We start from the raw sequence: 27,285 nt of genomic DNA, 5'->3' as shown, positions 1-27,285 counted from the left end.
TCAAGAGAGATTTTTTTAAATGGCATTGTTAAGCTCCTCCCGCCCCTCCCCATTTCTAAACACTTGGCAGGAAAAGCAAAGAATTCTAAGAAGCTAAAATCAATATTGCCTTAGCAGAGGCAGGGCAAAACTTGGCACTAGGGGCAGATATGCCAGGGCAGGTGGGGGCATCCAAAGTGCGCCTAGCTTACAAATCAAACGCAGATGCAGGGGCAGTCATCGAGTTACCCTCCGCACGCGACCGCTCCTTTCCGACTTGAAGCTTTCGGCGCTCGGCTACTCTCCCCTAGCTCTTTTTCCTTTCCCCAGCAGTCTCCCTGGCTTGGGGGCGCTCGGTGTTCGGCCACGCCGCCTGTCGCCTGGTAGTGGGACCGGAAGTTGTTCGGGGGAGGGGGGACGGCTGTGGTGGGGGGGGTTGCTGGGGGGGGCCGGTCCCTCCTCAGGTGAAGTCGCTGATGGAGATGGAGCCGCCGCCGCCGCTGAGTGCCCGGGTCCCGGGTCCGGCCCGATTGCCGCCGCCTCAGTGACCCCACTCCCCCCGCACTGGGCCGCCCGGGCCAGAGTGGGGGACCCCCGCCGCCCCGCCCCCCTCTTCCCCAACACCGTCCCCTCTCCCTCACCCCCCCCCCCCAGCTTGCGCGCGCGCGGAGCTGCCTCAGGTGAGTGAGGGGCGGGGCTTGGGCGAAGCGCTGGGGGCGGGGCCTCGGTCGCCGGGGGCGGGGCCTGAGGGGCTTGGGCGTGAAGCAAGGGGAGACCCGGACTGGGGGCTGGCGGGAAGAGGGTGGCGGCCTGGGCTGTGACCCGAGGGGAGGGAGCTGGCCCAGCTAGTGGGGGAGTTAGGCTCGAGGCTCCAAGGTTGAGGGGAAGGTAACGGAGAGCCAAAGGGTCCTAAAAAGGCGGGAGACGGGTCAAGACAGCCAGGAGCTGGGTGCGCTCCTTGGTGGGGTACGGCTGGGGTAGAACAGAAGAGGGTGAGAAAGGAGAAGCAGAGGGGGTACCTGGGCAAAAAAGCGAGAGGACGGGGCGGGGGGGGGGGGCGGTTTGTCGAGAAGGTTAGAGAGAAGGACATAGGCCTCGGTGGGAAGATCTGGGAGGCAATGAGCAGAATGAGAGAAACAGTAGAGAAGAAACTTAGAGTGCAAGTGGAAAGTGCGGTCTAAGGTACCATGTAGGGTGAGACGTCTAGGGAACCTGAGAAGCAGGGCTGGGAAGGAAGAGATTCACTGCATATGAGTCCTAAGAAAGAAATGTAATAGAGGAAGCCCTGGGTCTGAGGACTCTAAGGAGAGACAGACTTTGGGAAGCAGTTGTAAACTGAAATAGGCCTCCGTGTACCTCTTCGCACAACCCATCCCCAGTTATTTTCTTCCCCCTTGTCTGCTAGAGTTGTAGATTCTCACTTTTGAAATTTTCATTTGACTTCTCTACTTTTTAATTTTTTCAAATTTTTAATGTTTATTTTTGAGAGAGAGAGCAAGACAGAGGATCTCAGTCAGGCTCTGTGCTGACAATAGAGAACCCAATGCAGGGCTCGAACTCATGAACCACAAGATCATGACCTGAGCCAAAGTCCCCTGCTTAACCAACTGAACCATCCAGGTGCCCCGCTTTTTAAATTTTTTTAATCGTGACCGGTCCTGTCATGAGGACCAGTTGGAGTCCTGTCATGAGTTGGGTTTTAATGGAACACAGATCTTTAGGTATAAGATGTTTAGGAAATAAAGTACCCCATTTCTTTCTCCAGGGTCAAGAATTTACTAACTCTGCTTCCAGGAAGATTTGATGCATTACCAACTATATTGTGTCAAATTTTGCATACCTTCTTTCATTTCAGTCCTTTCTCTCATAAGCAAAACTGCCAACTGTTGTGACTCTTACAGGTCCCCCACTGACATGTTTCATAGCCCCACCTGTTTCCCAGTCTACCCCGCCTGAACCCTTAAAGCATCAGTGGTGAGCTTAGAAAGTTTCTGACTCACTCACATATCAACGCTAGGCCTTCCACCATCAAGGCCAAGCAGAAGACCATTTGAGGCCAGGGCACCTGGGTGGCTCAGTTGGTTAATTGTCCCACTTGGGCTCAGGTCATGATCTCACAGTTTGTGGGTTTGACCCCCGAATCAGGCTCTGTGCTGACAGCTTGGAGCCTGCTTTGGATTCTCTGTCTCCCTCTCTCTCTCTCTCTCTCTCTCTCTGCTCTCCCCTGCTCATGCTCTCTCTCTCTCTCAAAAATAAATAAACATTTAAAAAATGTATAATAAAAAAAATTGAGGCCTGCTGTTTCCCCTTACTGCTATTTGTTCACTTTATCTGTGTGAAGGTACATGTTGATATTCTTAGGAAGCATTAAAAACAGGTGTCTGACTACCTAATAATTCCACCTAAGATAACTGTGATTCTGAGGACAAGACCAGGACAAGTCCAAATCAAACAATCGTTGAAATTGTAGCTTCTTGTTTGGTAGAAGTATCTCCTCATTGGTCTGTCAGTAGTTCAGTTAATATTGCTTTGTGGTGTAGGGAACTTCAGCCTTGCCTGAACACCCGAAAGCCAGAGAATCCAGACAGCTCCCTGGATCATGAGAATTGTCAGAAGAGTGGCTCATGAGATAAAAACAAAGTCTTAAAAGGAGAAAATTTAAAAAAATAAAATAAGAAAATAGTGTAGCCATTGGGAAGCAGGATAGATCTCACTGGAGCTTCTAGGGTGGGTCCCAGGTGGTGGGAGCTGCCCTCAATTTGGCAGGGTCGGAATTATATCTTGCCCTAGTCAATAGATGCTGATGTCTCAAGCACAGAATATAATGTCTTTGTTGCCCACTGAGTGCAGGTAGTTCAGTTGTAGCTTCTGGGCAATCCCCTTCCTCTTAGTAGGTTAAGGGCAAAGCATGTTTTGGGACTTGGCTCAGAAAGAAGTCCTGACTTTTTTCCAGTGAAAATGCAACTGAACATTTCTTCTTTATTTTCTCCTAGTTTAAATCTGCAGCTTGTACTTCCCAGTGTGGGAGGAACATTATCCCACCTTTTACCTCCTACTAACATCCACAAAGAAATTATTTTCTCCCAAACTGGCCATCTTTTTTCCTTCAACATACACACAAAATAACCAAGGAAAAATGAAGACAAATTATTGTAGGGCAGGTATTTCTGGGCTCATTTTACTCTACAAGAACAAATAAGAATGTGGAGCTCTGTGGGTATAGACAATGCTACAGGCAGAGGGACTCCCTTTCTTTGTTGGTGTCATGACCCTGCCTAAAGAAGGCTCTGAATTCCCAGCTGTTTGATTTGCCTCCTTCTCAGAAGAGTTGTAGATTCTGTATTGGAAACGGAGATAATTTCAAGGTTTATCTGACAAAAGCATGTAAGAAAGGATAGTGCTGATATGAATGGCCTGTCCCCTCCTACCCCACCAGTGGGAGTGGCATCAACCTTGTAGACTCTGCTGGAATACATATGCTGGTGTAATCCTTGAGCCAAGGAGCTCTGTTTCTACCTTAAAGAGACCTAGTAAGGGCCTCGGTTGGCATTTCCCTCAGGCTCGTAATCTCTAAAAAGAGACATGGGAGGGAGAGGATTATTTTTTCTTCCATCCATAAACCAGTGTTTCTAGTTTAAGGATTTAAGCCACAAGATGCAGACCCCCAAATTTTTCATTTCAACATCCGAGAAAGCAGGTAAGCATGGGTGGTCCCAAACCTTCCCACTGTGGCAAAATTTAACTTTGGGCTGTAGTAGAAAGACTGGTTACCAGACTGATAACCTGGGTTCTATTTGGTCTTAATTCTGTCACTAACCAGATAGGTGACTCAGCTTAGTTTCTTCTTCTGTTAAAAAACAAGAGATTGGAGATCATCTCTCAACTCCATTCTAGCTGCAAGATTCCCCAGGTCCTACAACATTCCTGCCCTAGGCCCTCCACAAGAAGAGAGGCTTACTTGTCAGGGCAAGATTCTTTGTTAGCAGAGGAGCCTGAAAATATCTGTCCCGCCCAAACAACAGTGAGCCCTTTTGATCAGCATGCATTAGAGACTTCTGGTCAGGACTGCCACCAAAGGCAATTGTTCCCATCTCTTCCCCCTTTTTGCTACTCTATACCAGTCAGGATAGTTCACTGAACCTTCCACATAATTTCAAACTTCACTTAAGCTAACTTTGTTAGGGGCATCTTTGGCTTCAAAACTAATTATTAAGAAACTCAAATCGAACACTGCTGGCCTACTTTTCTCACCTTTACCCAAACATACAGTTGAATAGCAGTGACTTTGTGGGGCCTTTCTATAAACACAGGGCTCAAATACTTCAGGGTATACCACAAACCCAGAGAGTATCAGCTCGTGTGCATCACCTAGTGATTTACCTGTTTAGTTTAGCCCCTCCATAGTTTCTTAAGTCTTAAAATGAGACATGGGAGGGGTACGATTGTTTCTCCTCCCATCTATAAACCTTAGCCTTCTCTCTCTTCTGCAGTCTACATGGGGAGGACAGGGAAGCGCAAAGAACAAGAGAAAATATTCATCCTTCTGAGATCTAAAAGGAGACAATGAGGTGATATTTTCCCACTCCCCAGACGTTGTGTTTCCAGCTCATACCCCTTCTTTTTTTAGAGACTGGTCATTCCTAGGATTACCTGGGAATTCATCCCCTCAGCACTGCTCCCCAAGCACTTGGATAATGAAGCTGAGCTGTCTTCGTCTGTCTTATATGTAGACAGAAGGTCATCATCTACAGCTTGGTGAAAAAAATGAGTCAGACCTTTCTGCTATAAAGACAGACACATGAGCTGAGAAAAGGTTGGTGGGTTTCCTTCAGAGAGTACTAGGTTGACCCAAAGATCATTTCAGAACTGCAGATTGCTCAATGTCAAGGTCTGTTTCCTGGAAAGGGGCACGTAGTCAGGCTGCAGACAATGCCTTATTCCATCTCTTCCCTCAACCATTTACTTTTTTCCTGTCCCCAGTTATGCAAAGCCCCGATAGACCACAGAAGCAGCTATGTGACTCCAACATGTTTTTGTGTCGCTTTCATTCAGTTCATGGAGGTACAGACAGGAGAGGATGATGCTGTGGGTTTGGTTTACTTGCAGTACCTGAACTGCTCACTCCCAGGCAGGTGAAAAGTCCTGTCTTGCTAATAATCACCGGGCTACACTTCAGGTCCCAGGTCCTAAGAGAGGCCAGAGAAAAGATTGCTATTCTCGGCTGCAGTTCCGGAACAATAACCAAAAGGATGGCACAAATCCTTGCCACTCTCTCCACCTCCACTTTCTTTCCCAACAATATCCTCCTTGCTACCTTTCTACACCCTAGACCACATGGAGTATATTTTAAATTCCAATTTTGGAGTGTCACTGGATCAAACAGGATTCTTTGAAGGATTTGAAGAGCTTTAAATACTTGTGATATCCATCTTATTTCAGGCTTTCAGAGCTACCACATACAGAAAACTTGACTTTCTGACATTTTTGTCACCCAATAGTGAAAGCCGTGGGGATGTTTTTGTGGAGATGAGAAGCTGGGGGTGGTAGCTGATGCCTGACCTGCCCCTGGAAGTCAGACTTTGGATTGGTCATGACCTGGTGCTTGTCTGGAAGTGTGGTGGGAAATCTTCTGTCTAAAAGGAGTGTCCATTCCTGCCCATTCCTGTTCAAATGTGATACTGTGTTGATGGGAGAAAGCCAGGGCCATGGAGGACTCTTGTTACAGTGCCAAGTGGATTCAAAAGAACAGGGAAGAAAACCTTTGTCTCCGGAGGTTACAATGACCAACCTTTCCTCCCTCACAGAGACGCTTCCTTTTGAATTAGGAGACTAGCTATTTCTAGTTGCTTTGTATTCAGCTCACTGAACTGAATTTACAGTACATATGTGCCTACCTCCATCACTGAATGATGCCTATGTTGCTATAAAGCCGGTTTCTTTCCAAGATCTTTGAGCCAAACCTGTCTTGTGTAACTAACTTCTCTCTTTTTATGCCTCCTCCCCCTGCAGTATGTCTCCAATTGGCAGTGCCTAATTTGACCCAGTTCCTCTAAGGAGACACTAAGATCTGCCTGCCTGGCCAGGCAGGGGAGGAGGTGCTTTGAGGGGCGGGGAGTGGGAAGGTTGGGAGGGATGTGCTGCCTGGAGACTTGAACAAACAGTGAAGTACATCTACTGATTTGCTTCTGGCTCTCAGAGCACCAAGATTGGGAACAGCAGAATCTCGATCCCCTCTCACTTCCAGGGTTACCAACTTGGCATGTAGACCTGTTAGAGGCAGCCAAATGCTGATTTTGCCCAAGATGTGTCATGGAGCACCTGTTAAGAGCAATTAAGAAGCAGAAGAGCTCAGTTTACTGCTAGGAACAAAGTCCAACTCAGAAAACAACTCCTTCAGACCCTTCTGGAAATTGTTTTGGGACCATTTGGGCAGGTGTCCAAGAATGAGATGTACTTCCTGAGCCAGTGCTAGCTGAATGCTATGCTTCAACTGTTTTGCCTACCTAGTGCTTATCTAGCCCCTGGTTCCTTCGTGTTCTCTCTCTCTGTCTCTCTCTCTCTGTCTCTCTCTCTCACACACACATACACACACCACACACACATTACATTATTTCTCCCTGTAGAGCCTGCTCTACTTTTCCTCCTTTTTAAGTAACAGACCCCACTCCCACGGAGGTCATACCAAAGGAAAAGATGCCTTAATTGATGTTAGAACCAGGGGAAAGCAAGAAGATCCATGAAGGCCTTGAGTATTCTGACTTTCCAAAAGAAACAAGACAGTGGGGCACCTGCGTGGCTCGGTCGGTTAAGGGGCAGACTTTGGCTCAGGTCATGATCTCACAGTTTGTGGGTTCGAGCCCTGGGTCGGGCTCTGTGCTGACAGCTCAGAGCCTGGAGCCTGCTTCAGATTCTGTGTCTCCCTCTCTCTGCCCTTCCCCTGCTTGTGCTCTCTCTCTCTCTCTCTCTCTCTCTCTCTCTCTCTCTCAAAAATAAACATTAAAAAAATTTTTTTTTAAATAAAAGAAACAAGATGGTTTAATGGGAAGAGCACAGCTCAGGAGACCTATGTTCTTTTGTTTTGTTTTGTTTTGTTCCAGTCTCACCATGAGCCCAGAGACAAGTAACGTCACTGCTCTGAGCCTCAGTTTCTCCAAGCAGAAAATGGAGGAAATCTTGCCCATTCTTGCTTCTGTTTGTGTGCATGAGTGCGTATGTGTAGGGAAGTCACATGTGGCATCTTAGCTCTGCAGTAGTTTTGAAAAATCCTAAAAGGCAATTATGGAGCTAATGATTCAGAAATGAGAGGGGCCCCATGAGTACCAGACCGCCCTTCCTCATTCTTTGAATCTCTGACCACCACAGTTCTATGGCTAGTTCCAGGGGGTATGAGTTTGCTAACCACTGTGGACTTGGGCTCTTCTAATCATTACCCCTAAGGGAACCTTCAAGGAACCACTTATTATTGTGGCTTGGTCTAGCAGTCTGATCCCAAAGCTGAGACCATCTCAGGGAGGATGTGAAGAAAAGAAGAACTGAAAATAAATTTAGATAAATTTTTCTTCCACACCCAGGTTTCCTGGGTGAGACTAGGACTCTCTGATGAAATCTAAGGCAGAGCTGCTTTGTGAAGTGAAGGAAAGCCCATGTTTCAGGCTTTGTCTTGAGACTTTTCAGAAGAGTATGATGTCTCTCGGCGCAAGAGTGACCTGGGGGAAGGGGGAGACAGAGTAATAGATACTTTTCCCCTGTGCATCCTCCAGAGTCCCCAATCCTTGCCTTTAACAGTATAGTATTACAAGCAAACCAAATTTTCATCCATCCACCTCAGAGAGATCCTTCAAAGAGACAGGAATCCTGGTGGCAGCTCCAACTGTTTCCTTTCCCCACTCTTGCGCCCTCAAATCTGCCCCTGGAGTATTTATTTTTCATTAGGTGACTGGTGAAATCAATTTTGGAGGTATGTAAATTTCTACCAAAGAGATTTTTTTTTTCTTCCTCCCACAGGCTCCTAAAGAGAGAATTCATTGCAACAAATTATCACTTTTAATTGTTCTCAGTTCTTGATTTGTTTAATACTCACTGCCAATTACTGCTTGCTTCTGTCAAATAGACTAACCTGCATTTTAAATTCAGGGTTCCCACCCTAAAAAATAAATAAATAAATAAAACATAGCAACGTAAGTGACAAGAATATGGGGAGAAGCCACTTGAAGATTTAATTTGTTTATTATACCTTCAGTAGTGGACTCCACTGAACCTGAGGTGGGCTGCTCTCCTCCATATTTACCTTCCTGTCCCCCACACTCCCCCACATACCGCCCCCCCAACAAAAAGAATCCCCTGAGACAGAATCCTGTTTCTTCCTTTTATTACTACCCCATCCTTAAGGTACAGAGCTTCTATGGAGCTGGTTTCTGTGCCTCCAGAAAGCTGGGCTGTAACCTGTCTCCTTTCCCACAGCATCAGCTCCACCTACAGGAGGAGGGGTCTACTCTCAAAACCACACAACCAGGACCACTCTGGAGTAAGACATTGTTTCCACTTCGGAGGCCGGGGAAGCCTGTAGAAGTTGTGGGTTGGACAAGACCCTGGGGTCTGTAAGTCAGGGTACATTGTCTTTCTCATCAGGACAAAGTATGAGGTTTTTCATCTTTAGGATAGGGTCAGAGCACACTTGCTAATTCCAGAATGTTAGAAACCTCCTCCCTTCCCAGATCTGGCTTCTGATAGCAGATATTTTCTCTTTCAGCAGACTCTAAGATGGATATAGAAGACTGCAATGGCCGCTCCTATATGTCTGGTATGCCCTCTTGTGCATTCTGTTTGTAAGGGGCTGGGAGCAGACACTCGCCTGTGGAGCAGAGTGGAGAGCCTTCAGCCTAGCACAGGACCTCTGAGTGCCCCAGTCGTCACAGAGCTGCCACTCATGCTTGGTTTGCTTGGTAGTGTGCATCTATTTTGGTCATTTTACATTCCCTAAATAGTGATTCTCTTCCCAGACTTCTTGGAGGATAAGGGTAGGGGAAGGGAATAGGAGGGGAATACGAGTGGAGACTAATAGAGAGGAATGATTTAAAAGTAAAGAGATTGAAGGAAGATGTGATTCCTTCTCCTGTTCTCTGAGGTCACCAGCCAAACAGGATATTCTATCCCAGCCAGGTAGACAGTGGAGCAGCGTTTCAAGCCTCAAAGGCCTGCAGGAGCCAGTTGGGTATGTAAATGAGTGAACTGGGTTGGGATAATGAGCCGAAGAGAATGTGGGGACTGTCATGGACAGAGAACACATGTCCTACCTCAAGGAGCAACTGCTCCTCGGTGTCCACCAGTCACTGCCATGCCAGAATGTGTATCTGGTGTGGCCAAAACTTCCAATTTTTCAACAGAATTCAGAAATCCATATTTTATGTGAAATGTCTCCATTTTAGAATAATGACTCAATATTTTAAAAAAATGTTCCATGGAGCAAGCCAAACTTATCTATGGGCTGAATTCAGCCAGTGGGCCAACAACGAAGAGCCTTTGAAGGAGCGATATAGAGCCCACTTCTCATTTCCCCCAGTCCTTTGTCATGGTCATAACATGCTATGGCTTTTCATACCTGCCAAATACTCTTACTGAGGCAGAAGAGATCACTGCTTATACTACAAACGGCTTCTAGAGATATGAGAGTAATCAGGGTCCTCTCAGAGTTTAACAACAAGGTGAAAAAAAAAATGCAGAATTTTTCTGGCCCTCTCTCTGAAGGTGCAGAAAAGGGCCTAAGACAGAGTTTGTCTCTAAGACGCAAGGACTCCTTTTTTGGATCATTAGAATGTCAGGGCAGGGAATGATTATAAGAGATAAGGGGAGCCAGATTTGGGTTTTGACATGATGAGTATGCCCATCAGAAATCCAAGCACCATTGTAGAAATGACCCATAGCATTTTATTTTTTATACCCTGAAGTGGGACCAATGGAATTATGGGTACATTCAAAGATGATAGCTAGGTGGGTCAGACACACATAGAAGAGTCATTGGCAGCACGTGGGTAACATAAGGTAAGACACTGACTCTGACCCCTTTCTTATTTAAGGGGGAAGGAGTTGGAATGGATTAAGGCATTCGATACCTGCCACACGCTGGACACAGTGACAGGGATCAAGTGGACTGATTTAATTGAAAGAGATTTTGTTGGAACTAAAATCATGGCCCTTCTGAGGAACCACCCAGTCCTTCTATCTCCTGCTCAGTTAGGCCTACTCAGAAAACCACTACTGAACAACAACCACACTCAGGACGCTGTTTTATTGCTGGGGAACACTCAGATAAAAACCAGTCCCTGCCCTAATGTAGGTAAATGAGAAACTGAGAATGTGGCTGGGGAAATATCCCATGGAGCTCTGTCTCTGGAGAATGCTGGATATTAGAGGAAAGCCCCTAGGGTGGTTGCTTCACTGTGCTATGAAACCAAATTTTCCCCGCTTTCAGCGGGTTGACATTTCCTAGACAAGAGAAGCCTCTGCACAGCATAGTTTTTGAATGGAAGTAGAGGCCAGAAACCCCTCATCTGTGTTTCGAGAATTCTAGGTGCCAGCAGCCACATTAAAGAGAAGGAAAAGGGAAAGCCAGGGCTAACATTAGTTCTGAAAAGTAGCCCCCGCAGGAATGGGTATGGCTGAGACAGTCCATTTGAGGGGCATCTGAGAGTCTCTAAATGACCCATCTCTCCTGGGCCAATATGCAAGCAGTGGGAAAGGCTGCTGTGTAGACCCCTCCTAAAGCACACTTTGGCCCTTCAAGGTCATCACAGCTCTTCTGTCTTCATACCAGGTGGCCTTCCCTCACCTGGCCACTTGATGAAGGGAGTATCTCTCCTGTTCTTTAAAGAGATTTTCCCACCTCACAGATCCTGATTCAGAAAATGCATCTTTTCTCCCTTTGTCTCTTTCTAAAGGTGCAGGTCAGTCCCTCCTGAGGGAGAGAGGGAAGAGAAGGGATCCACTAACTTACCACACAGATTTTCTCCCCACCTCCATTCCCTGTCTTTCAGGGGAAACTGAGTTGCTCAAACCCAGCTCATGCAATTAATTGACTGAGCAGTGCTTTTCACAAGTTTTCTGGGACTGTGAACTGTTTAAGGGAACCTTCGAAAGGGATCCAGGGGTAGGCAGCCCAAAGTTTCACAGCTCCTCCCACCCCCAAATTCTTGGAATCAGAAAATCTAGTCTCCAAAGTAGGTCAGCACGTCAGTGAGCAGCTCCTCTGGAAGGGAAGGGAGCAGAGGCCTTGTCTTGATAGAAGGCGGATTCATCCAGGGCTGTCGGCCGCCCAGGCCCCAGGGGCACAGGAGGGAGGGGAGTGGAGGTGGGGAGAAGATACCAGGATTTTGCCTGGGATCTGAAAAGCCTCAGGGCCACAGAGCAACACTAGCCTGAGACCAGACTGCTGGGCCTTCTCGCTGCTGGGAAGGAGGGGGCTGTCAGTCCCCAGATCTAAAGAGCAACCTCCCTCCTGGAGGAGGAGGGAAAGGAGGGAATCTGAGTGCCTGAGTTTAGTGGGGGGAGGGGCTTTCTGACGATCTGAGAGCCTTGAAGCTGCCCCATGTCCTGGGCCCCATGACCTCTGGGGCCTTGGCTTCCCCAGCTGGCAGAGGATTGGGCCTTCCCTGGGGGCCCCCCTTTCTCCCTCCCACCCTGAGGGCCCATCCATCTCTCTCTCTCTCTCTTTTGCACACACTCTTGCCTCTCTCAGGCATTTGTTGTGCAGTTCCTCTTTGTCTGCTGGGCACGAGGGCAACGGCATCTGCCTCCCCCTCCCTGTGCACACCCCCCACCCCCACCCCTTTACTGGCTTGGGAAAGGGATGCTGTAGCCTAGCATCCCCCCCACCAGACACACATATACATTCTCTCCAGCCCCCTCCCCAAGCACATCCAAGCGTGCTCTCGCTTGCTCTCTCTCTCCCTCTCTCCCTCTCTCCCTCTCTCTCTCTCTCTCTCTCTCTCTCTCACACACACACACACACACACACACACACACACACTCACACACATACACCCTGGGCTGAGCTCTTCTTGTTGGCTGCAGCCGTGGGCCCCTGCTCACCGTGCCGCTGCCTGCGAAATGACGGCGGTTCCCCTCACTTCCAGGAATCCACGCTTCCTGGAAGGTGAGTGGCTGGGCTCACCCCTGCCTGCCACCGAGACGCAGACATGCACACACCACCCGCACTCCCTCGCCGTTTCCAAGGCGGCGGCCGCGTTCGCACCCCAGGGTCTCACCGGCAAGGGAAGGATAATGTAAGTTCAGGCAGAAGGTGGCTAGTGGAGGGGGAAGGGGGGTGCCGGGGCTAGGGAGCCAATTCAGTAACAACTCCCAAGCCTGAGGAGAGGGAAAGGATGGGGGCTGTGTGTGTGTGTGTGTGTGTGTGTGTGTGTGTGTGGCGGGGGAGGGGGCGTTCCTCCTTACACTTGCGGAGGATGGGAAGGGTGTTTGGTGTTGCTAAGCAAAGACTGCGACTTGGACAGTGGGAGATTGTGGTGACATCTTGATTAGGCCTTGGGGACAGATGTAGAGCTGCCCTGGGTGAAATGCCGAGACAGGCCTGGGTGGGAATGGGTAATAGAATCTAGGTAAAGAGGAGCCTTGGCAGCAGAAGCCTCAGCCTCGAACAGAGATCCGAGGGCCCTCAGCCTCTTCCCCACAATAGAGCTGGGGATGGGCGTCTTTCTTTGCTCCTGTACCCACTGTTCCCTGCTAGCAGGCTAGCATCCTGCCACCCTGGAGCCCATGGTCAAGACAGGGAAAGCAGTTAGGATAAGATTCCTTGCTGATAAGTGTGGAGGTTCTTAGACCTCATGGCTGTTCCCTAGAGGCAACCACTCTTTGAAGGGATCGAGGAAGGGCAGCAGGAGTGGAGGGCTTGTCTCCTTCAGCATGTGAAACACATTTAGCTGGTGGGACCTTGCCCCATTTCCTCTCTCTCCCTCCTGTTTTTCTGCCCCATACCCGCCTCCTTGTTCCTCTGATGTCAACCTCATGATTTGGCTTTGCCCTCTGGGGGTTCAGCCAATCTATGATGACTTTGACCAAGAAAATTTATCTGAGACCTGAGAGTGGCCTTAATTCTTGGCTTTGACAGTCTGGGGTTTCTTGGGAGTCCCAGGCATTTGAAGTTCCCTCACTGGGGTTTCTGGGACTGACAGAGGAACTGCTGAACTTCCTAAATCTGACTCTAGTCCCCTTCACCCTCCGGCTAGAACTCAAAATCCCAGGGTCCCCATAAAGACTTTCTGACCCCTAAAACAGATTCATTTTTATGTATTAGTGCCACAAAAGTAGACTTGAACCTGTTTTCCCTCTTACCTTTATCCTAGGGAGGGCAATGGCATCTAAGACCCACCCAGACTAACGGTGTGACTGTGGAGGCACCTACTCTTCCTCCTGTTCCCAGGCCTTAATAAGGAAGGGACAAAGGATATTTTCCTCTTAATGTCCCTAAATATTCCTTTAAGCATATTTTCCCCATATATCAAGCCCAGTAGGCTGGGACTAGAGATGGATTTCCAGCAAGTTCACTCATTGTTTTAGGGTCCAGGGCTCAGTACCAGGGCCCAGAGCTCAGTTCTTCCCCCATTACAAATATCAAGTGATTTAGGGCAAGTTAGCACTAATGTCTGAAAAGGAACAAGGAGACACTCCTTTTAGCCCTTTTAACCATAGTAAACCCTACACTGTGTTAAAGGACGTATTGTAAAACTGGGTCTGAGTCTACACATCTCAACCCACAACTCCTGAGATGCTCACTTTGATGATATGCGTGTGGTTCTGACTTGGGCAACTTTTCTAGATAACCATGGTTCATCTAAAGAGCCCCAGCTGGGAAAACTGAAAATGCCATAAGGCATTTTCTATAGATAGTGAACAAATTTTCCTCAGGCTTTGATGGGATAGAATGGGGGAAATGGGACTTTTAGAAGAGGATATGAATGGGAAATGGTCCCAAAGTCCTGAGTGGTTGTTTTCTTCCCACTGACCAAGCTGGAGAGGGATCCCTCAGGAGGGTGTGTTCCGGATTTCTTGCCTCAGTCCCAAGACTCCAACCATTTTATAATGGAATCTTTATTTTGTGAAAGTAAGTATGTACATAGCTGGGAAATTGGGTAAAGTACTAATAGGTGGACTTTAGGGATGAATTTTAGGGTTTGTCTCTCTCTCTCTCTCTCTCTCTCTCTCTCTCTCTCTCTCTTCCGTATTTAGGCTTGTGTGTACGCATCCATGCATGTTCATGTTAGCAGATAATGTAGAAGGCTATGGGTGTGTTTACCCCCGTAGGTATGTTCTCTTTATGTGTATCTACATGTGTGGTATATGTCTGTGTTTCTGTGTATGTTTACCTACTTGTATGTTATTTTTGTTTATTTGTTTTTGTGGATTTTTTTACCTATAAATTTGTGCAAAAGATTGCGGGGAGGAGGGATTTTTTTTTTTTTAAAGACATGATTCATATCTTCAGATATGTTAACTATTTTTTAAAGACATAACCAGACTCTCAAAACTCATTTTTACAAAGCAATTTATCAACAAGTTAACAATGAATATATTGAGAATAAACTTATGTCACTGTCAAGGGAACATCAAGTAGTATTTAGGTATTTGGAATCATATCAGATTGGAGGCTTTCTAGAGTAGTCAAATTTTTACTGATTTCAGAAGAGAAGATCTAATGGGCCCAACTCTCCTCTGCTGAAACAATGACTCTCAACTGGCTGTGTAGACGGTGGCTAAGGACATGAGTGCTTACTGTTTATGTTCCATCCGGGTTCCACCACTACCAGCTATGTCACCTTGGACAAGAAACACAGCCTCTTTTGGGCCTCAGTTTTCTCATCTGAAAAATTAAGACAATATTGGCACCTGCTTCAACAGGGTTGTTCACATAAAGTGCACAGAACAATACCTGGCACAAAATAAGCACTCAATAACACTCAATAAGTGTTAGCAGCTGTCATTATGATCACTTTTATTATAATTAGACTCAGGGACAATTCCAGCTGCCCTTCCTACAGATCCCAAACCTGGTGCTGGGGGCTCCGGAGAGGAACAATAGGGAAGAGCATCTGTCCTGAACCACCTCCCTTTTGAGGCCCCCATTTTCCTCTCCACCCTGGCCTGCCCAGCCTCAGCCTTCCTTCCTGTAGATGTCAGGCAGTGATGCTCTTCCCCTCAGGCCTAGAAAAAGGTAGAGTGAACAAGATGCAGCTACTGAGCTTGCAGAAGTCAGCACTGGGCACCAGGCTGACAAGGGCACAAGGTGATGAGGGAGCATAAGTTAAGCTGAGGACAAAGTACAAGCTAGCCTCCTGGGCCACTCCCCCCCACCCCAGGTGGAATATATGTGCTATTCCTCAGACACTCCTGGCTACCCAAGAACAAAGGAAAGGGGCTTAAGTGCTTACCATGGTGATGTGGGAAACAAAGGCAAATGAAAAATTAAACTCCCTTACTGCCTACAGCCCATTGACAAGTCCTTGAAACAGGCAGAGTGACCTTCCTCTAGAGCTCAGCTGCCTCGATGATGACACTTTGCTATGGGCAAAAGAGAATCTTAGCTTAACATTATCCCAACCCCCAGGATCCTGTAAGTCTACTTTAACATATAAAAATTCCTTTGGAAACTTCCTTTATCTCAACTCCCCCAAGATATATGCTGGCAATCATACCCCAAGCTTATGGTCCTCTGATATACATCTGAAGGGTCTCATGACTGAGATTTTACTAAATGGTAATAAATGGCATTTTCCTAACAGTAGCTGGCCCCTTGAAGTCCTGGAAAGCTTGCTTCCAAAATTCCTTGGAGACTTACTCTGTCCCTAACCCCCTCCCAATCTGAGGGTATATAATCAGTTACCCGTAGCAACCCCAGTGCAGCTCTTCCTGCCCACGGGTCCTGTCCCCGTGCTTTCATAAAATCACCTTTTTGCACCAAAGACGTCTTCAAGAATTCTTTCTTGGCCGTCAGCTCTGGACCACCCCACCATCACCCCAAAACTTCATCACAAGGTATGGTGCTGAACGTATAACACTGCCTTGTACATGGCTACAAGATGAGTGTTTGCAAAGCATAACAGAATTTTGAAAAGGTGAGGCAATGGACAGTAAAAGGCCCGGCTGCAGCTTCACCTGTCCTCTTATTCTCTCCTCCAAGGTAGCGGGGACTCATCTCTGGAGAAGGAGTTCCTTGGGGCCCCGGTGGGGCCCTCGGTGAGCACCCCCAACAGCCAGCACTCTTCTCCCAGCCGCTCACTCAGTGGTAAGTGCAATCTCCTGCCCTGCCCTGGCACTAGGCACCCTGTTTGTGTTTGGCCCTCAGTTCACCCTCCACTGGCAGCCATTTCCCCATTGCTGCCTCCCTCTGGTTTCCTGCATACAGCCTCTAAAACACTAAGGAGTTCAGCATCTAGGGTCCTTCTGACTTCTGGAAGGAGAGTGAATGGTCTCTGCCAGACAAGGGTAGAATTAAAAGAAGCACGGGTGGGATTAAGCTAAAGTCTCCAAAGAGAAACCCTGGAGTTGGAGAAGCAAGGACATAGGAATGGTCACAAGCTAGAGTCAGTCAGGAAATAGAGATGAGAGGGATCTTCTCATCACCACCAACCCAGCCCCACCCCCATTCTCCTGCCCGGACAGGGTCCCCATTACTGCCTCTTCTAGCTGGCCCTAGATCTGTGACATTCTCTAAATGGTTGGAATAGCCAGGAATGTAGGTCAGAGCTAGAGCCAAAGCTTACTCCTCAGTGGCTCCTCCCTCCTTCATCCCCCTCTCCAGATTTTAATGGAGGGGAGTAGAGGGGGTTCACTCTTATGGGGAGGGAGGATAATGTGAGCCATGTCTGTCTTCCAGTTTTGCTCTCTCTTTAGCCTGCCATCTCTTTGGTCTTCCTAGGACCATTTTCCCGCCACTGTTACTTGCTGGCTTCCTGCCCAGGGCCAAGCCAGACGTCTTTCTTTATGACAAGAGAGTGGAGAAAAAGGCTCTCCTTAGCCTCCTCCTCTCCCCAGTGGGACAGAAGACATCCAGTGTACCCCAACTTCTTTCTCTTGAAGCCTATTTGCCTGGGTGGTGAGATAGGAGGAAAAGGTTGTTTCAGGTCCCAGCAGGAGTGCCGTATCACCACCGAGGATACCGAGGGTATTGGCCACTTTTAAAGCCCACGTGTCTCAGGGCCGGGAGAAAGCCTTCTGGACATTGGGAGTGACATTCTGGTCTGCGGGCAGGTTCCCCCCTTTGCCTGTCTCTGTCCTAAACACCATCCCACCCTTCAGCCAACTCCATCAAGGTGGAGATGTACAGCGATGAGGAGTCGAGCAGACTGCTGGGGCCAGATGAGCGGCTCCTAGAAAAGGACGACAGTGTGATCGTGGAAGACTCGTTGTCAGAGCCCCTGGGCTACTGTGATGGAAGTGGGCCAGAGCCTCACTCCCCCGGGGGCATCCGGCTGCCCAATGGCAAGCTCAAATGTGATGTCTGCGGCATGGTCTGTATCGGACCCAATGTGCTCATGGTGCATAAGCGCAGCCACACGGGTGAGTAAGCCAGGGGGTTGAGGAGGAGCTCCCAGGGTAGGCTGGAAAAGCAGAGGCCCACAATGCAGTGGGACAGCCTCAGAAAGGGAAGAGTCTCTCCCAGCACATTTTCTAGCCAATGAAAGAAAGGGGGGATGGCGTTTGGATTCCCTCCACACTGTACTTCTTTGGCACTCTCATCAGCTGTTGTTATAAAGAAAAACTGGTATTTTTCTCAGGAGGTGAGGGAGAGGTAGATGTAGCCTCAGGATGAATCCTACAGCCCAACAGGGGTAGGACCCTGTTTGGGCCCTGTTGATTTAGACAAACAAACATACACAAACAAAGAAAAGGAAAACAAAAGCCTCTTCTCAGCTTTCTCAGCCTTTGGGCTCCAGGGGCAGAGTGGGTCTTATAAGGCTCGGTTTTGGGTTAATGATCTTTTGGCCCAGAGTTCCAGGCCTGGTGCCCTTTGCCCTGCCATTCATCCTGATCCACACCTTCCCAGGGTAAGTCTCTTCCCAAGGGAATCTTTAGAAAGCAGGAATTTCCTGTGCGTGCCACAGCTCTGCCTCTCAGTAATTGTTCTGAGCATCGTCCCTTAGGCAGGGTGGGGCAGAGGGTGACAGAAGAGGTTCAGCCTTCAAAATTCCTCACATGCAGTCCTCAGAGATCTGTTCTTTCTCTTGCAGGTGAAAGGCCCTTCCACTGCAACCAGTGTGGCGCCTCCTTCACCCAGAAGGGGAACCTGCTGCGCCACATCAAACTTCACTCTGGGGAGAAGCCTTTCAAATGTCCCTTCTGTAACTACGCCTGCCGCCGGCGCGATGCTCTCACTGGCCACCTCCGCACACACTCGGGTCAGTTACCTATTTAGGGGGAAGGAAGAGTGGGACCTCAGTACACCCAGAAAATAGAGCTCAGTGACCTCTCTGACATTTGGGGAGTTACAGTGTCTGTCACTGAGGAGGGCAGAGCACTCACAGAGCAGATAGGGCCCTGCCTCTCTCACCCCTCGTCTGGGCAGCAGGGCCCCATGGGGAATTTGGGGGACTCTTTGGTGAGGTATTTTACATCTGCCACACTGTGACTTGGAGCAAAAGGAGCAGGGGTGATTTTCTTGGCTCTTAACAGTCACTCGCCCTTTGTTTTTTAAAGTTTCGTGCTAATGCCAGAACCATCTGTGCCTTGTCACCCCCCCACACACACATAATTCTAAGCATCAGGAAAACCCTTCCTCATACTCCCCTGTGCTCGAGGCCCCACACTCATCACCATCATCACCTCCCTCCAGAATACCAGACGTCTCGGACAACCACTCTCTGTCCTCTCCTTTACTTCCTACTGGTTCCTGAAAATAGCCATGGTCCTCCAAACTGGGAGAAAGGTAGCCTAGGAAAAACCTCTGTTCCCCATCCCAAGAGGTTGTCACCTTCCCAGAGGCAAGAACAAGTCATGAGGGTGTCTAGAGGGTAGTGTTTGGATCAGTGCCAGCGAACCAGACTACCCGGGTTTCCTACCCCAGCCAAGACTGTTTGAGTCAACATCTGTCTGAATCAGCTGCACAGATAGCACTTTTGAAGCATCTTACTAAATTTTAAGTTTTTGACTTGGCCTTGTGAAGAGGCCGGGAGTCACGCTGGCAGGAAGGAGGAGCTCAAGAGTGGGGAAAGGCTGGAAGAAGGGCAGAGGGAAAAAATTAGTAGGATTTGTCCTTGGAAATGTTCCTTGCTGTTTTTCTCTTTTCCCAAACTCTCTCAGGCCAGGATGTAAGGGGACAGAGCAATCACCTCATCACCCTTTTCCCAGCCACCTACCGTGTTCTAGGTTCTCTCACCTTGGAGGTGAGTAGAGAAACAGGGAGAAAGGTCATCGTTGATTCAGGCTTTATAATCCACAAAGCATTTTGCTTGTTTTTTCATGTGATCCTCATAACGCCTCTAAGGTAGATGGCATTATCCTTGTTTTGCTGACAAGGATACTGAAACTCTGGGGGAGAAAGAAAGGAAGAAAAAAAAAGATTTGCTGGTCACAGAGCTATCCTGCAGCCTTCCTGGACCCCTATAAATGTTCTATGTCAAAGAATCCTACTCCTTTTCCTCAGAAAAGGGGCGGCTCCCCCTGCTGGTTTGGAACAAGGATGGCTTCTCCCTAGAATTCTTGAACCAATAGCAATGAGGCCAGCTGGGTAAATTTTGGATGTTGTTCTGTAGGAGACTTATTAGGGACAGAATTAGACGCAGGTATACCACTGGGTCCCATCTCTGTGATATGCTTTCTGTTATAACCCACACTATAATGAAAAAAGGGGCTCCTCTCCCAGATGTTAAACCATTTCCCCCAAAGTCTTGAGTGGACAGGGACCATGGCATTCACCTCATCTCCCAAATACTAGGATTTACAGAGAAAGGTCAAAATGGCATTAGACTGATTGAATCAAGGCCCAGTTTATGGGGGTGTGTGTGTGTGTGTGTGTGTGTGTGTGTGTGTGTGTGTGAGTGTGTGTGTGTAAGGGCCGCGCGGCTAGTATTACCAGCCTCCTGGAGACACCTCCTATCTTCCTGCTCAATAGTAGCAAGATACATAAAATAAAATATACAGTACCTTGTTTCTCTCACTTTCCTTCTCCTGTCACAAATATCATCTCTCAAAAGTTGTCTTTAAATGAAGTGTCCATCTCAGTTTTCCTGACTTCTTCAGTAGAAACAAAATCTTCTTTTTTTTCTTTAAGTAATCTGTACAGTCACCATGGGGCTTGAACTCACAACACTGAGATGAAGGGTCGCATGCTCTCCCAACTAAGCCAGCCAGACACCCCAGAAAAAATCTTTATAACTTGTTCTTTATTTTTAAAAAAATTTTAAAGGCCCTCAAAGTTGTTGTTTCTGTTCCTTTTACTCATCTCCTTTATTCTCCTCTCTGTCCTTTTATTCTTTTTCTCTTCTCGGAATTTCTCTATCAGTGATAGTTGTTCTGGGGCTCTCTTGGTATCTCAGTGTAGAGGGACAGAAAAATAAGCAGTAGAGGTGCCTGGCTGGCTCAGCTGGTGAAGCATGTGACTCTTGATCTTGGGGCTGTAAGTTCTAGCCCCAGATTACTTAAAAATAAAATCTGAAAGGAAGAAAGAAAGAGAGGGAGAGAGAGAGAGGGAGAGAGGAAGGGAGGGAGGGAGGAAGAAAGAAAGAGAGGGGGAAAGGGAGGGTGGGGGGGAGGGAGGAAGAAAGAAAGGAAGAAAAGCAGTAAAACTAGGCTAAGGATGGAGGTAAAAGTATAAGTAAAGGTCAGTGAGAACTGTCCCTCCCCCCATTGACAGATCTAAGGGCTCTCATTTCTGTCACCCCAGGTCACCAATTTCCCTCAAACCGAAGCAGATAACTCATAAGCAAAAAATCCCCTTGTCTGATAAACAGCACTTACACCCGCTTGCCACATGGAAAGGTTAAACCACAGTCTGGGCCCCAGAATCTGAGACCCTGGGGTGGGGCCAGCCTGCCTGCCAGGGACGATCCCCTACAAAGTCCCTGGGTCCTCCCTTCCGTTTTTAGCAGCAGTTTGGCCATTGTGAGGCCCACCAGCAGTCCAAAGCTATATGCCCTGGCTCCCCTCTGTCCTCCCATAGCTGCGCACTGGCCCTCTTCTCCACAGTTCGGTTATCTGTCCATGCTTGCAGCTGGAGTCAGGGAAGGAAAGACAAGCCGAACTCACCTGAGCGACATCCCTTCCTCCTCAAGCCCATGAGCCTTTGCTCCTGGATGGTTTTGTAGAGCCAGGGTACAGGGAGAAGTAACTCATGCCATCCGTCTCCCGTCTCCTCCACAGTCTCCTCTCCCACGGTGGGCAAGCCCTACAAGTGTAACTACTGTGGCCGGAGCTACAAACAGCAGAGTACCCTGGAGGAGCACAAAGAGCGGTGCCACAACTACCTACAGAGTCTCAGCACTGAAGCCCAAGCTCTGGCTGGCCAAGCAGGTAGGGCTGTAGGCAGGCCTGTGGGGGAGTTGAGGGCTGGGTCAGAGGGAGTGCAGGACCAGGATGATTCCAGCATCTACCCCCTCTTCACAAAGGGATGCGATCTGTGGAAAAAGGACAGTTACCTCAGTAAATCTGCCAAGCCCTCCAGTCGGTGCAAAGCCCTGTGGTAGGTGCTGCAGGGAGATCCAGGGGTCAGAGAGGATTTGATCTATGTCCTCAGTGTAATGGGAGAGAGAAAACACAAGGAAGTATAAAATCAAGGGTCACATGTACATAATTGTCCTCAAGTTACTTGAAATGTTGCTAGGATGAGCTCTGGATGGGCGGGGAGTGAGCAGAACCTAGTTTTCCAGGTATCGGGTATGACCTTCCTTGGCTACCGACCTGCTGATTTTCTCCAGGCAAAGGCTGCTGGGCTAATGCTACCCCCATTCAGCTATTACTTATCTCCACCTCCTTCTCCCCAGGTGATGAGATACGTGACCTGGAGATGGTGCCAGACTCCATGTTGCACTCATCCTCTGAGCGGCCAACCTTCATTGATCGGCTGGCCAACAGCCTCACCAAACGCAAGCGTTCCACCCCCCAGAAGTTCGTAGGTAAGAATCCTGTTGGAGAGAAGACATCAGCTTTAAGCCACAGCTCATCTAAATCTGAGCTCTGGTAGCCATTTGACCAGCTAGGTCTGGAGATTTGATTTGGAAAAGTGGTCTGGTAGTCTCTGGTGCTCAGAAAACATCCCCAGAGAACAGGAGGGGAGTGAAGAGGGAGAAGGTACCTCAGGAGGGTGGAGAGGGGTCAGTGTTGAGGGGTCTTGTGGTAGTTGTAAGAGGAAGGGGTCAGGGAGCTCAGGTTCTTACAGGTTCTGAGAATAGCAAGGACTTCAGCCTGTGGGAACTGAGAGAATGACTCTTAGTGTCAGAGGGAGGAGGTGTGAGTGTGGGGTCCACCCATCTGGCCTTGATTGTTCACTCTCTAGCTTTATAAAGAGTAATGAAGGAAGTTTTAAAGATCAGTGGGCTGGGACTGAGTCCTTCCCTAAGATTATAGCCTGGAGTTGGGGAGTGGCCCCAAAGAGGACCTGACCTTGAGGGAAGTAAATGAGGGGTGGTAAATAATATTACAGCCATCCCCATGGTAAGAAAACAAAGAAGTAATCCTGGAGGAGCTTGGGAATTCTCCAAACCCAGCTCTGCTGAGGTCCTCTTCTCCACAGGTGAAAAGCAGATGCGTTTCAGCCTCTCAGACATCCCCTATGATGTGAACTCGGGTGGCTATGAGAAGGATGTGGAGTTGGTAGCACATCATGGCCTGGAGCCTGGCTTTGGAGGTTCTCTGGCCTTTGTGGGGGCAGAGCATCTGCGTCCCCTCCGCCTTCCACCTACCAATTGCATCTCAGAACTCACACCCGTCATCAGCTCTGTCTACACCCAGATGCAGCCCCTCCCCGGCCGACTGGAGCTTCCAGGGTCCCGAGAAGCAGGTGAGGGACCCGAGGACCTGGCCGATGGAGGTCCCCTCCTCTACCGGGCCCGAGGCCCCCTGACCGACCCTGGGGCATCCCCCAGCAATGGCTGCCAAGACTCCACAGATACAGAGAGCAACCACGAAGATCGGGTTGGGGGGGTGGTATCCCTCCCTCAGGGTCCCCCACCCCAGCCACCTCCCACCATTGTGGTGGGCCGGCCCAGTCCTGCCTACGCCAAAGAGGACCCCAAGCCACAGGAGGGGTTACTACGGGGCACCCCAGGCCCCTCCAAGGAAGTGCTCCGGGTGGTGGGCGAGAGTGGTGAGCCCGTGAAAGCCTTCAAGTGTGAGCACTGCCGAATCCTTTTTCTGGACCATGTCATGTTCACCATCCACATGGGCTGCCATGGCTTCAGAGACCCTTTCGAGTGTAACATCTGTGGTTACCACAGCCAGGACCGGTACGAATTCTCTTCTCACATTGTCCGGGGGGAGCACAAGGTGGGCTAGCCACCTGCTGCCCTCCCCTCAGTCCGCCACTCCACTGCCCTGCCTACACGAGTCTAGCTCTGTCCCCACTACATCCCAAGGAGTTTTGCTCGGTAGCCCCCACCACTGGCTACCTGACTTCATACTTGACCCTGACCCCTCTTCACCTATTCTCCTCTACCCTGACTGATTTAAGCATTGTGATGAAACAGGCTTTTTTGCTTACATTTCTCCTTTTCCTCTTTTCCTCTCATCCCAGCATATTCAGAGTTATTTATTAATACAATTTGTGGATGTTTCTTTTGCTTTTTTCTCTTAACTTGTATCAGTCGCTTGCCACTTCCCCCACCCTCCTGCCCACAGTCCCTTTCCACTTTAGACCTCATTTTTTTTTCTTTGATCCAGCTTTCTCTAACAGCCCTAGGGGCAGGAAGCTCCTCTTAGTCCTAAGAGTTCTGAGCTTCTTGTGTTAATTCCTCACCTTTTGCTTTATCTGATTCTTCAGTTTTGATGCTGATAGCTCCCTCTGGCCCTCCGTTTGCTCTGTGGCATTATATCTCCTCTCTGGGACCCTCCAACCTGGTACTCCATACCTCTTGTGCCCTCTCACTTTAGGCAGCTTGCACTATGCTTGAAAAAATGAAGCTTTCCTCATTTGGAAGTAGGAGGGGCTGAAGAAATTCTCCCCAGGCACTGTGGGACTGAGGGTCCTCTTGATGTTCCCCTAGTAACGTGAGTTCCCCAAAGCCCACATTCGGGAATCTCCCTCTGGGATGTGATCTATCTCTTCTCTCCTCAAACAACCCCCAACACAGCTACTCTCTTCAACCTCCTCGTCTACTCAGTGGTGGTTTTTCTCTCCTTGGAGTGCCCCAATTTTATATTCTCAGGGGCCAAGGCTAGGTCTGCAATCCTGTCTCTGACACGTTGGGAGCCACAGGTGCCTAATTGGGAACCAGGGCATGGGAAGGGGGTGGTTTAAAATTCTTCTCTTTCTCTTCCACCTCTAAACTTCTTCACTCTAGTGACCTTCCTAGGCTCTCAGGGGCTCCTACAGTCCTTGTCCTATGAGAAACTAGTGGGTTGCTGCCTGATGACAAGGGGCATCTCAACCCCTCAGTCATGCTGCCTTCTTCTTCTCCCCGCAACCCCCTGCAAGATTCACCCTCATTCCCAGGCTTCTGGGCCCTGTTCTTAAGATCAGTGGCAGGGAGAAAAGGGTGTCTCTTTTCTCTCTTCTAATTTTCAGTATAACCAAAAAATTATCCCAGGATGAGGAAGGGCATTTGCCCCTCACCTTATTCCATTCTTGTCCCGGCAAGAATGGGATGGGCACAACTGAACTGGGGGTCATCCTTTACTGCCCCCTTCTATACTCAGTTCCCAGATGTAGGGCAGGAGGGGGCACTCTCCTCCTGGCTACAGCAGAGACCCCCTGGCTTTTTGGGTAACCTAGTTAGTGAGAAGGGGGCAGGAGGAGATAGCTCTACTGCAAGTGGAGGTCTCTTTCTACAAGCGTTTTCTGCCCCCAGGCCACAGCTATCCCATTCTCTGCTTCCTTGAGATTCAAACCAAAGGCTGTTTTTCTATATTTAAAGAAAAAAAGAAAAAAAAGAAAGTAAAAACCAAACACAACACCTCACAAGTTGTAACCCTTGGTCCTCTCTCTCTCTCCTTTTCTCTTCCCTTCCATCTTTCTTTCCATATGTCCTTTCCTTATTGGCTCTTTTGCCTCCTACTTTTCTCACTCCCTATCAGGGATAATTTAGGGGGATGGTGAAGGGTTGGCTAAGGAACAGACCCTGGGATTGGGGCTCCAAAGGGCTCTAAGAAGAGTCTACCTTACCCTCTTATGGGAAGGGAGACCCTAGAAAAACTTCTCCTCTTTTTCCTCCTTTTTCTCCCCCATTATGTAGTCTCCCTGAGAGAACCAGATTGTCAGGAAGGGGCATTGTGGGTTGATTGTTCCTCCCAATGTAGCAATAAACAGATGCTGCCAAGGGCAGAGGATGGGGGAGTTAACTGGAAGGAGAGTGGTCTCTAGATAAGGGGAGAGTCTTCTCAACAGCACCCTAGGGAACTGGCTCCTTGTTTCAGGATGGCAGCAGAGCTGAGATTAATATCTAGGGTTCTCCTCAACTGTTCTGGTTATTGAGCCCCTTCCTGTTAAACTTACCCCTCACCACCTCTTCTGCGTCTGCTGTGTACTTGGTGACACCTCATAAGGACTAGTCCCTTCTGAGGTATCAGAGCCTTAGGGTGCCCCCATCCCCTCCCCCAGTCAGCTCTGGCACCTGTAACCTCCTGGAACATGAAGGACTATGCTCTGAGGCTATACTCTGAGCCCATGAGAGCAGAGACTGGAAGGGCAAGACCAGGTGCTAAGGAGGGGAGAGAAGGGCACTCTGTCTCTCTCCAGACCATCACTGCACTTTAACCAGGGTCTTAGGTACAAAATCCTACTTTCCAGAGCCTTCCAACTCTGGAACCTCAAACATCCTCATGCTCTCTCCCAGCTCCTTTTGCATAAAAAAAAAAAAAAAAAAAAGTAAAGAAAAAGAAAAAAAAACCCACATTGAAACCCACATGGAGAAAAGAGGTGTTTTCCTTTTATACTGATATTCAAAACCAACACCACACACAAAAAGTTTCTAAATAGACACTTTTCCAGACCTTTGTTTTTTTGTGTCAGTGTCCAAGCTGTGGATGGGATTTTGTAATACTTCCAGCAGCTTCTTTCTTTGTGTACATAATATATATATATATTATATATATTTTTAATCAGAAGTTATGAAGAACAAAAAGAAAAAAAAAAATAAAACACAGAAGCAAGTGCAATACCACCTCTCTTCTCTTTCTCTCCCAGGGTTTCATTTGTAGCCTATGCTTGGTGTCTCCTTGGACCTTACCCTTTCACCTCCTCCTCTTCCTTTGGTTTCCTCCAACCCCCTTTTTTAAAGAGTTTTTCTCCTTTCTCAAGGGGAGTTAAACTAGCTTTTGAGACTTATTGCAAAGCATTTTGTATATGTAATATATTGTAAGTAAATATTTGTGTAACGGAGATATACTACTGTAAGTTTTGTACTGTACTGGCTGAAGGTCTGTTATAAATAAACATGAGTAATTTAACACCCTTGGTTGTTTTTGTAGACTTCCTTTGCTGTAACTTTCTGCTGGGAGGAAGGGGGGCCTCCTTGCTGTATATTGTACTAACTGCTAAACGTTTTGAAGGTGAACAAGTCTAAGACTAAGAGGAAGCCAAATAAGAATGCTCAAGTTGTTCCCACAGAAGAACAGATTTTTCGACCTACAGTGGGAAGTGGAGATTTTCCTACCAGGAGTGCCTTCAGGATAGAGAAAGCCCAGCTTGCCTATCCGTCCAAAGTAGAGATTCATCAAACATTTGTAGAGTACCTACTATATGCAAAACACATTACATGCCTAGGGAGATACAAGTTACAATAACATGAGAGATTAAAACAATAGGATCTACCACTTCCTGAGCACCTCATAAATGCCAAGCGCTGTGCCAAGTATTCATTTAATAGTAGAAACCACCTACAAATAAATGATCCACCATTACTAGTGAAGAAATAAAAACCCAGAAGAGAATAAATAACTTGCCCGAGACTCATCAGCCAATAAATGTCAAAACCCAGATTTGAACCCAGGAGTGTGTAACTCCAAAGTCTGTGTCCATACCTTTATGCCAGGAAATGCAGCCACTGAAACTCCTAGGTTATAAAAATCCAAAGAAAAGCCAAGATAGGAACATTAACTTGATTCTTAAATCTTAACTATTTTCTGTCCCCTTCACGCTGCACTTTTTTCTGT

At 48.2% G+C, this 27,285-nt stretch overlaps 1 protein-coding gene and 2 long non-coding RNA genes across 20 annotated transcripts; 1 reads left to right on the top strand and 2 right to left on the bottom strand.

Annotated features, from left to right (window-relative positions):
- Window positions 1-395: 395 nt before the first annotated feature.
- On the top strand, window positions 396-26,584 carry IKZF4 (IKAROS family zinc finger 4). 15 transcript variants are annotated; one of them, XM_040491763.1, is made up of 10 exons: window positions 644-659; window positions 8,732-8,779; window positions 12,108-12,257; window positions 13,999-14,092; window positions 16,166-16,270; window positions 17,284-17,544; window positions 18,216-18,383; window positions 21,343-21,492; window positions 21,963-22,094; window positions 22,712-26,584. In XM_040491763.1, the coding sequence occupies exons 3-10, from the start codon at window positions 12,171-12,173 to the stop codon at window positions 23,470-23,472; spliced, it is 1,758 nt and encodes a 585-aa protein (XP_040347697.1). In that variant the 5' UTR covers window positions 644-659; window positions 8,732-8,779; window positions 12,108-12,170; the 3' UTR covers window positions 23,473-26,584. The 15 variants fall into 15 exon arrangements, with proteins under 15 accessions (XP_040347707.1, XP_040347708.1, XP_040347702.1 ...); XM_040491766.1 differs by lacking the exon at window positions 12,108-12,257 and having other exon boundaries at window positions 577-659; XM_040491765.1 differs by lacking the exon at window positions 12,108-12,257 and having other exon boundaries at window positions 586-659; window positions 8,729-8,779.
- On the bottom strand, window positions 5,008-12,147 carry LOC121040951 (uncharacterized). The gene is made up of 2 exons (XR_005795506.1): window positions 12,064-12,147; window positions 5,008-5,165 (listed from the first exon to the last, which is right to left on the bottom strand). It is a non-coding gene; the product is annotated as an uncharacterized LOC121040951 (long non-coding RNA).
- LOC121040949 (uncharacterized) lies at window positions 14,517-22,092 on the bottom strand. 4 transcript variants are annotated; one of them, XR_005795503.1, is made up of 5 exons: window positions 21,980-22,092; window positions 21,229-21,596; window positions 20,128-20,634; window positions 19,341-19,512; window positions 14,517-14,848 (listed from the first exon to the last, which is right to left on the bottom strand). It is a non-coding gene; the product is annotated as an uncharacterized LOC121040949 (long non-coding RNA). The 4 variants fall into 4 exon arrangements; XR_005795502.1 differs by having other exon boundaries at window positions 19,361-19,512; XR_005795504.1 differs by lacking the exon at window positions 14,517-14,848 and adding an exon at window positions 17,871-18,392 and having other exon boundaries at window positions 19,361-19,512.
- Window positions 26,585-27,285: the final 701 nt, after the last annotated feature.

This window comes from Herpailurus yagouaroundi, unplaced genomic scaffold, assembly GCF_014898765.1.
Source record: "Herpailurus yagouaroundi ecotype Mexico unplaced genomic scaffold, PumYag 182, whole genome shotgun sequence".
Classification (NCBI taxonomy): Eukaryota; Metazoa; Chordata; class Mammalia; order Carnivora; family Felidae; genus Herpailurus; species Herpailurus yagouaroundi.
The sequence above is the reverse complement of the archived record's forward strand: the minus strand, read 5'-3'. Positions and strand labels throughout refer to the sequence as shown.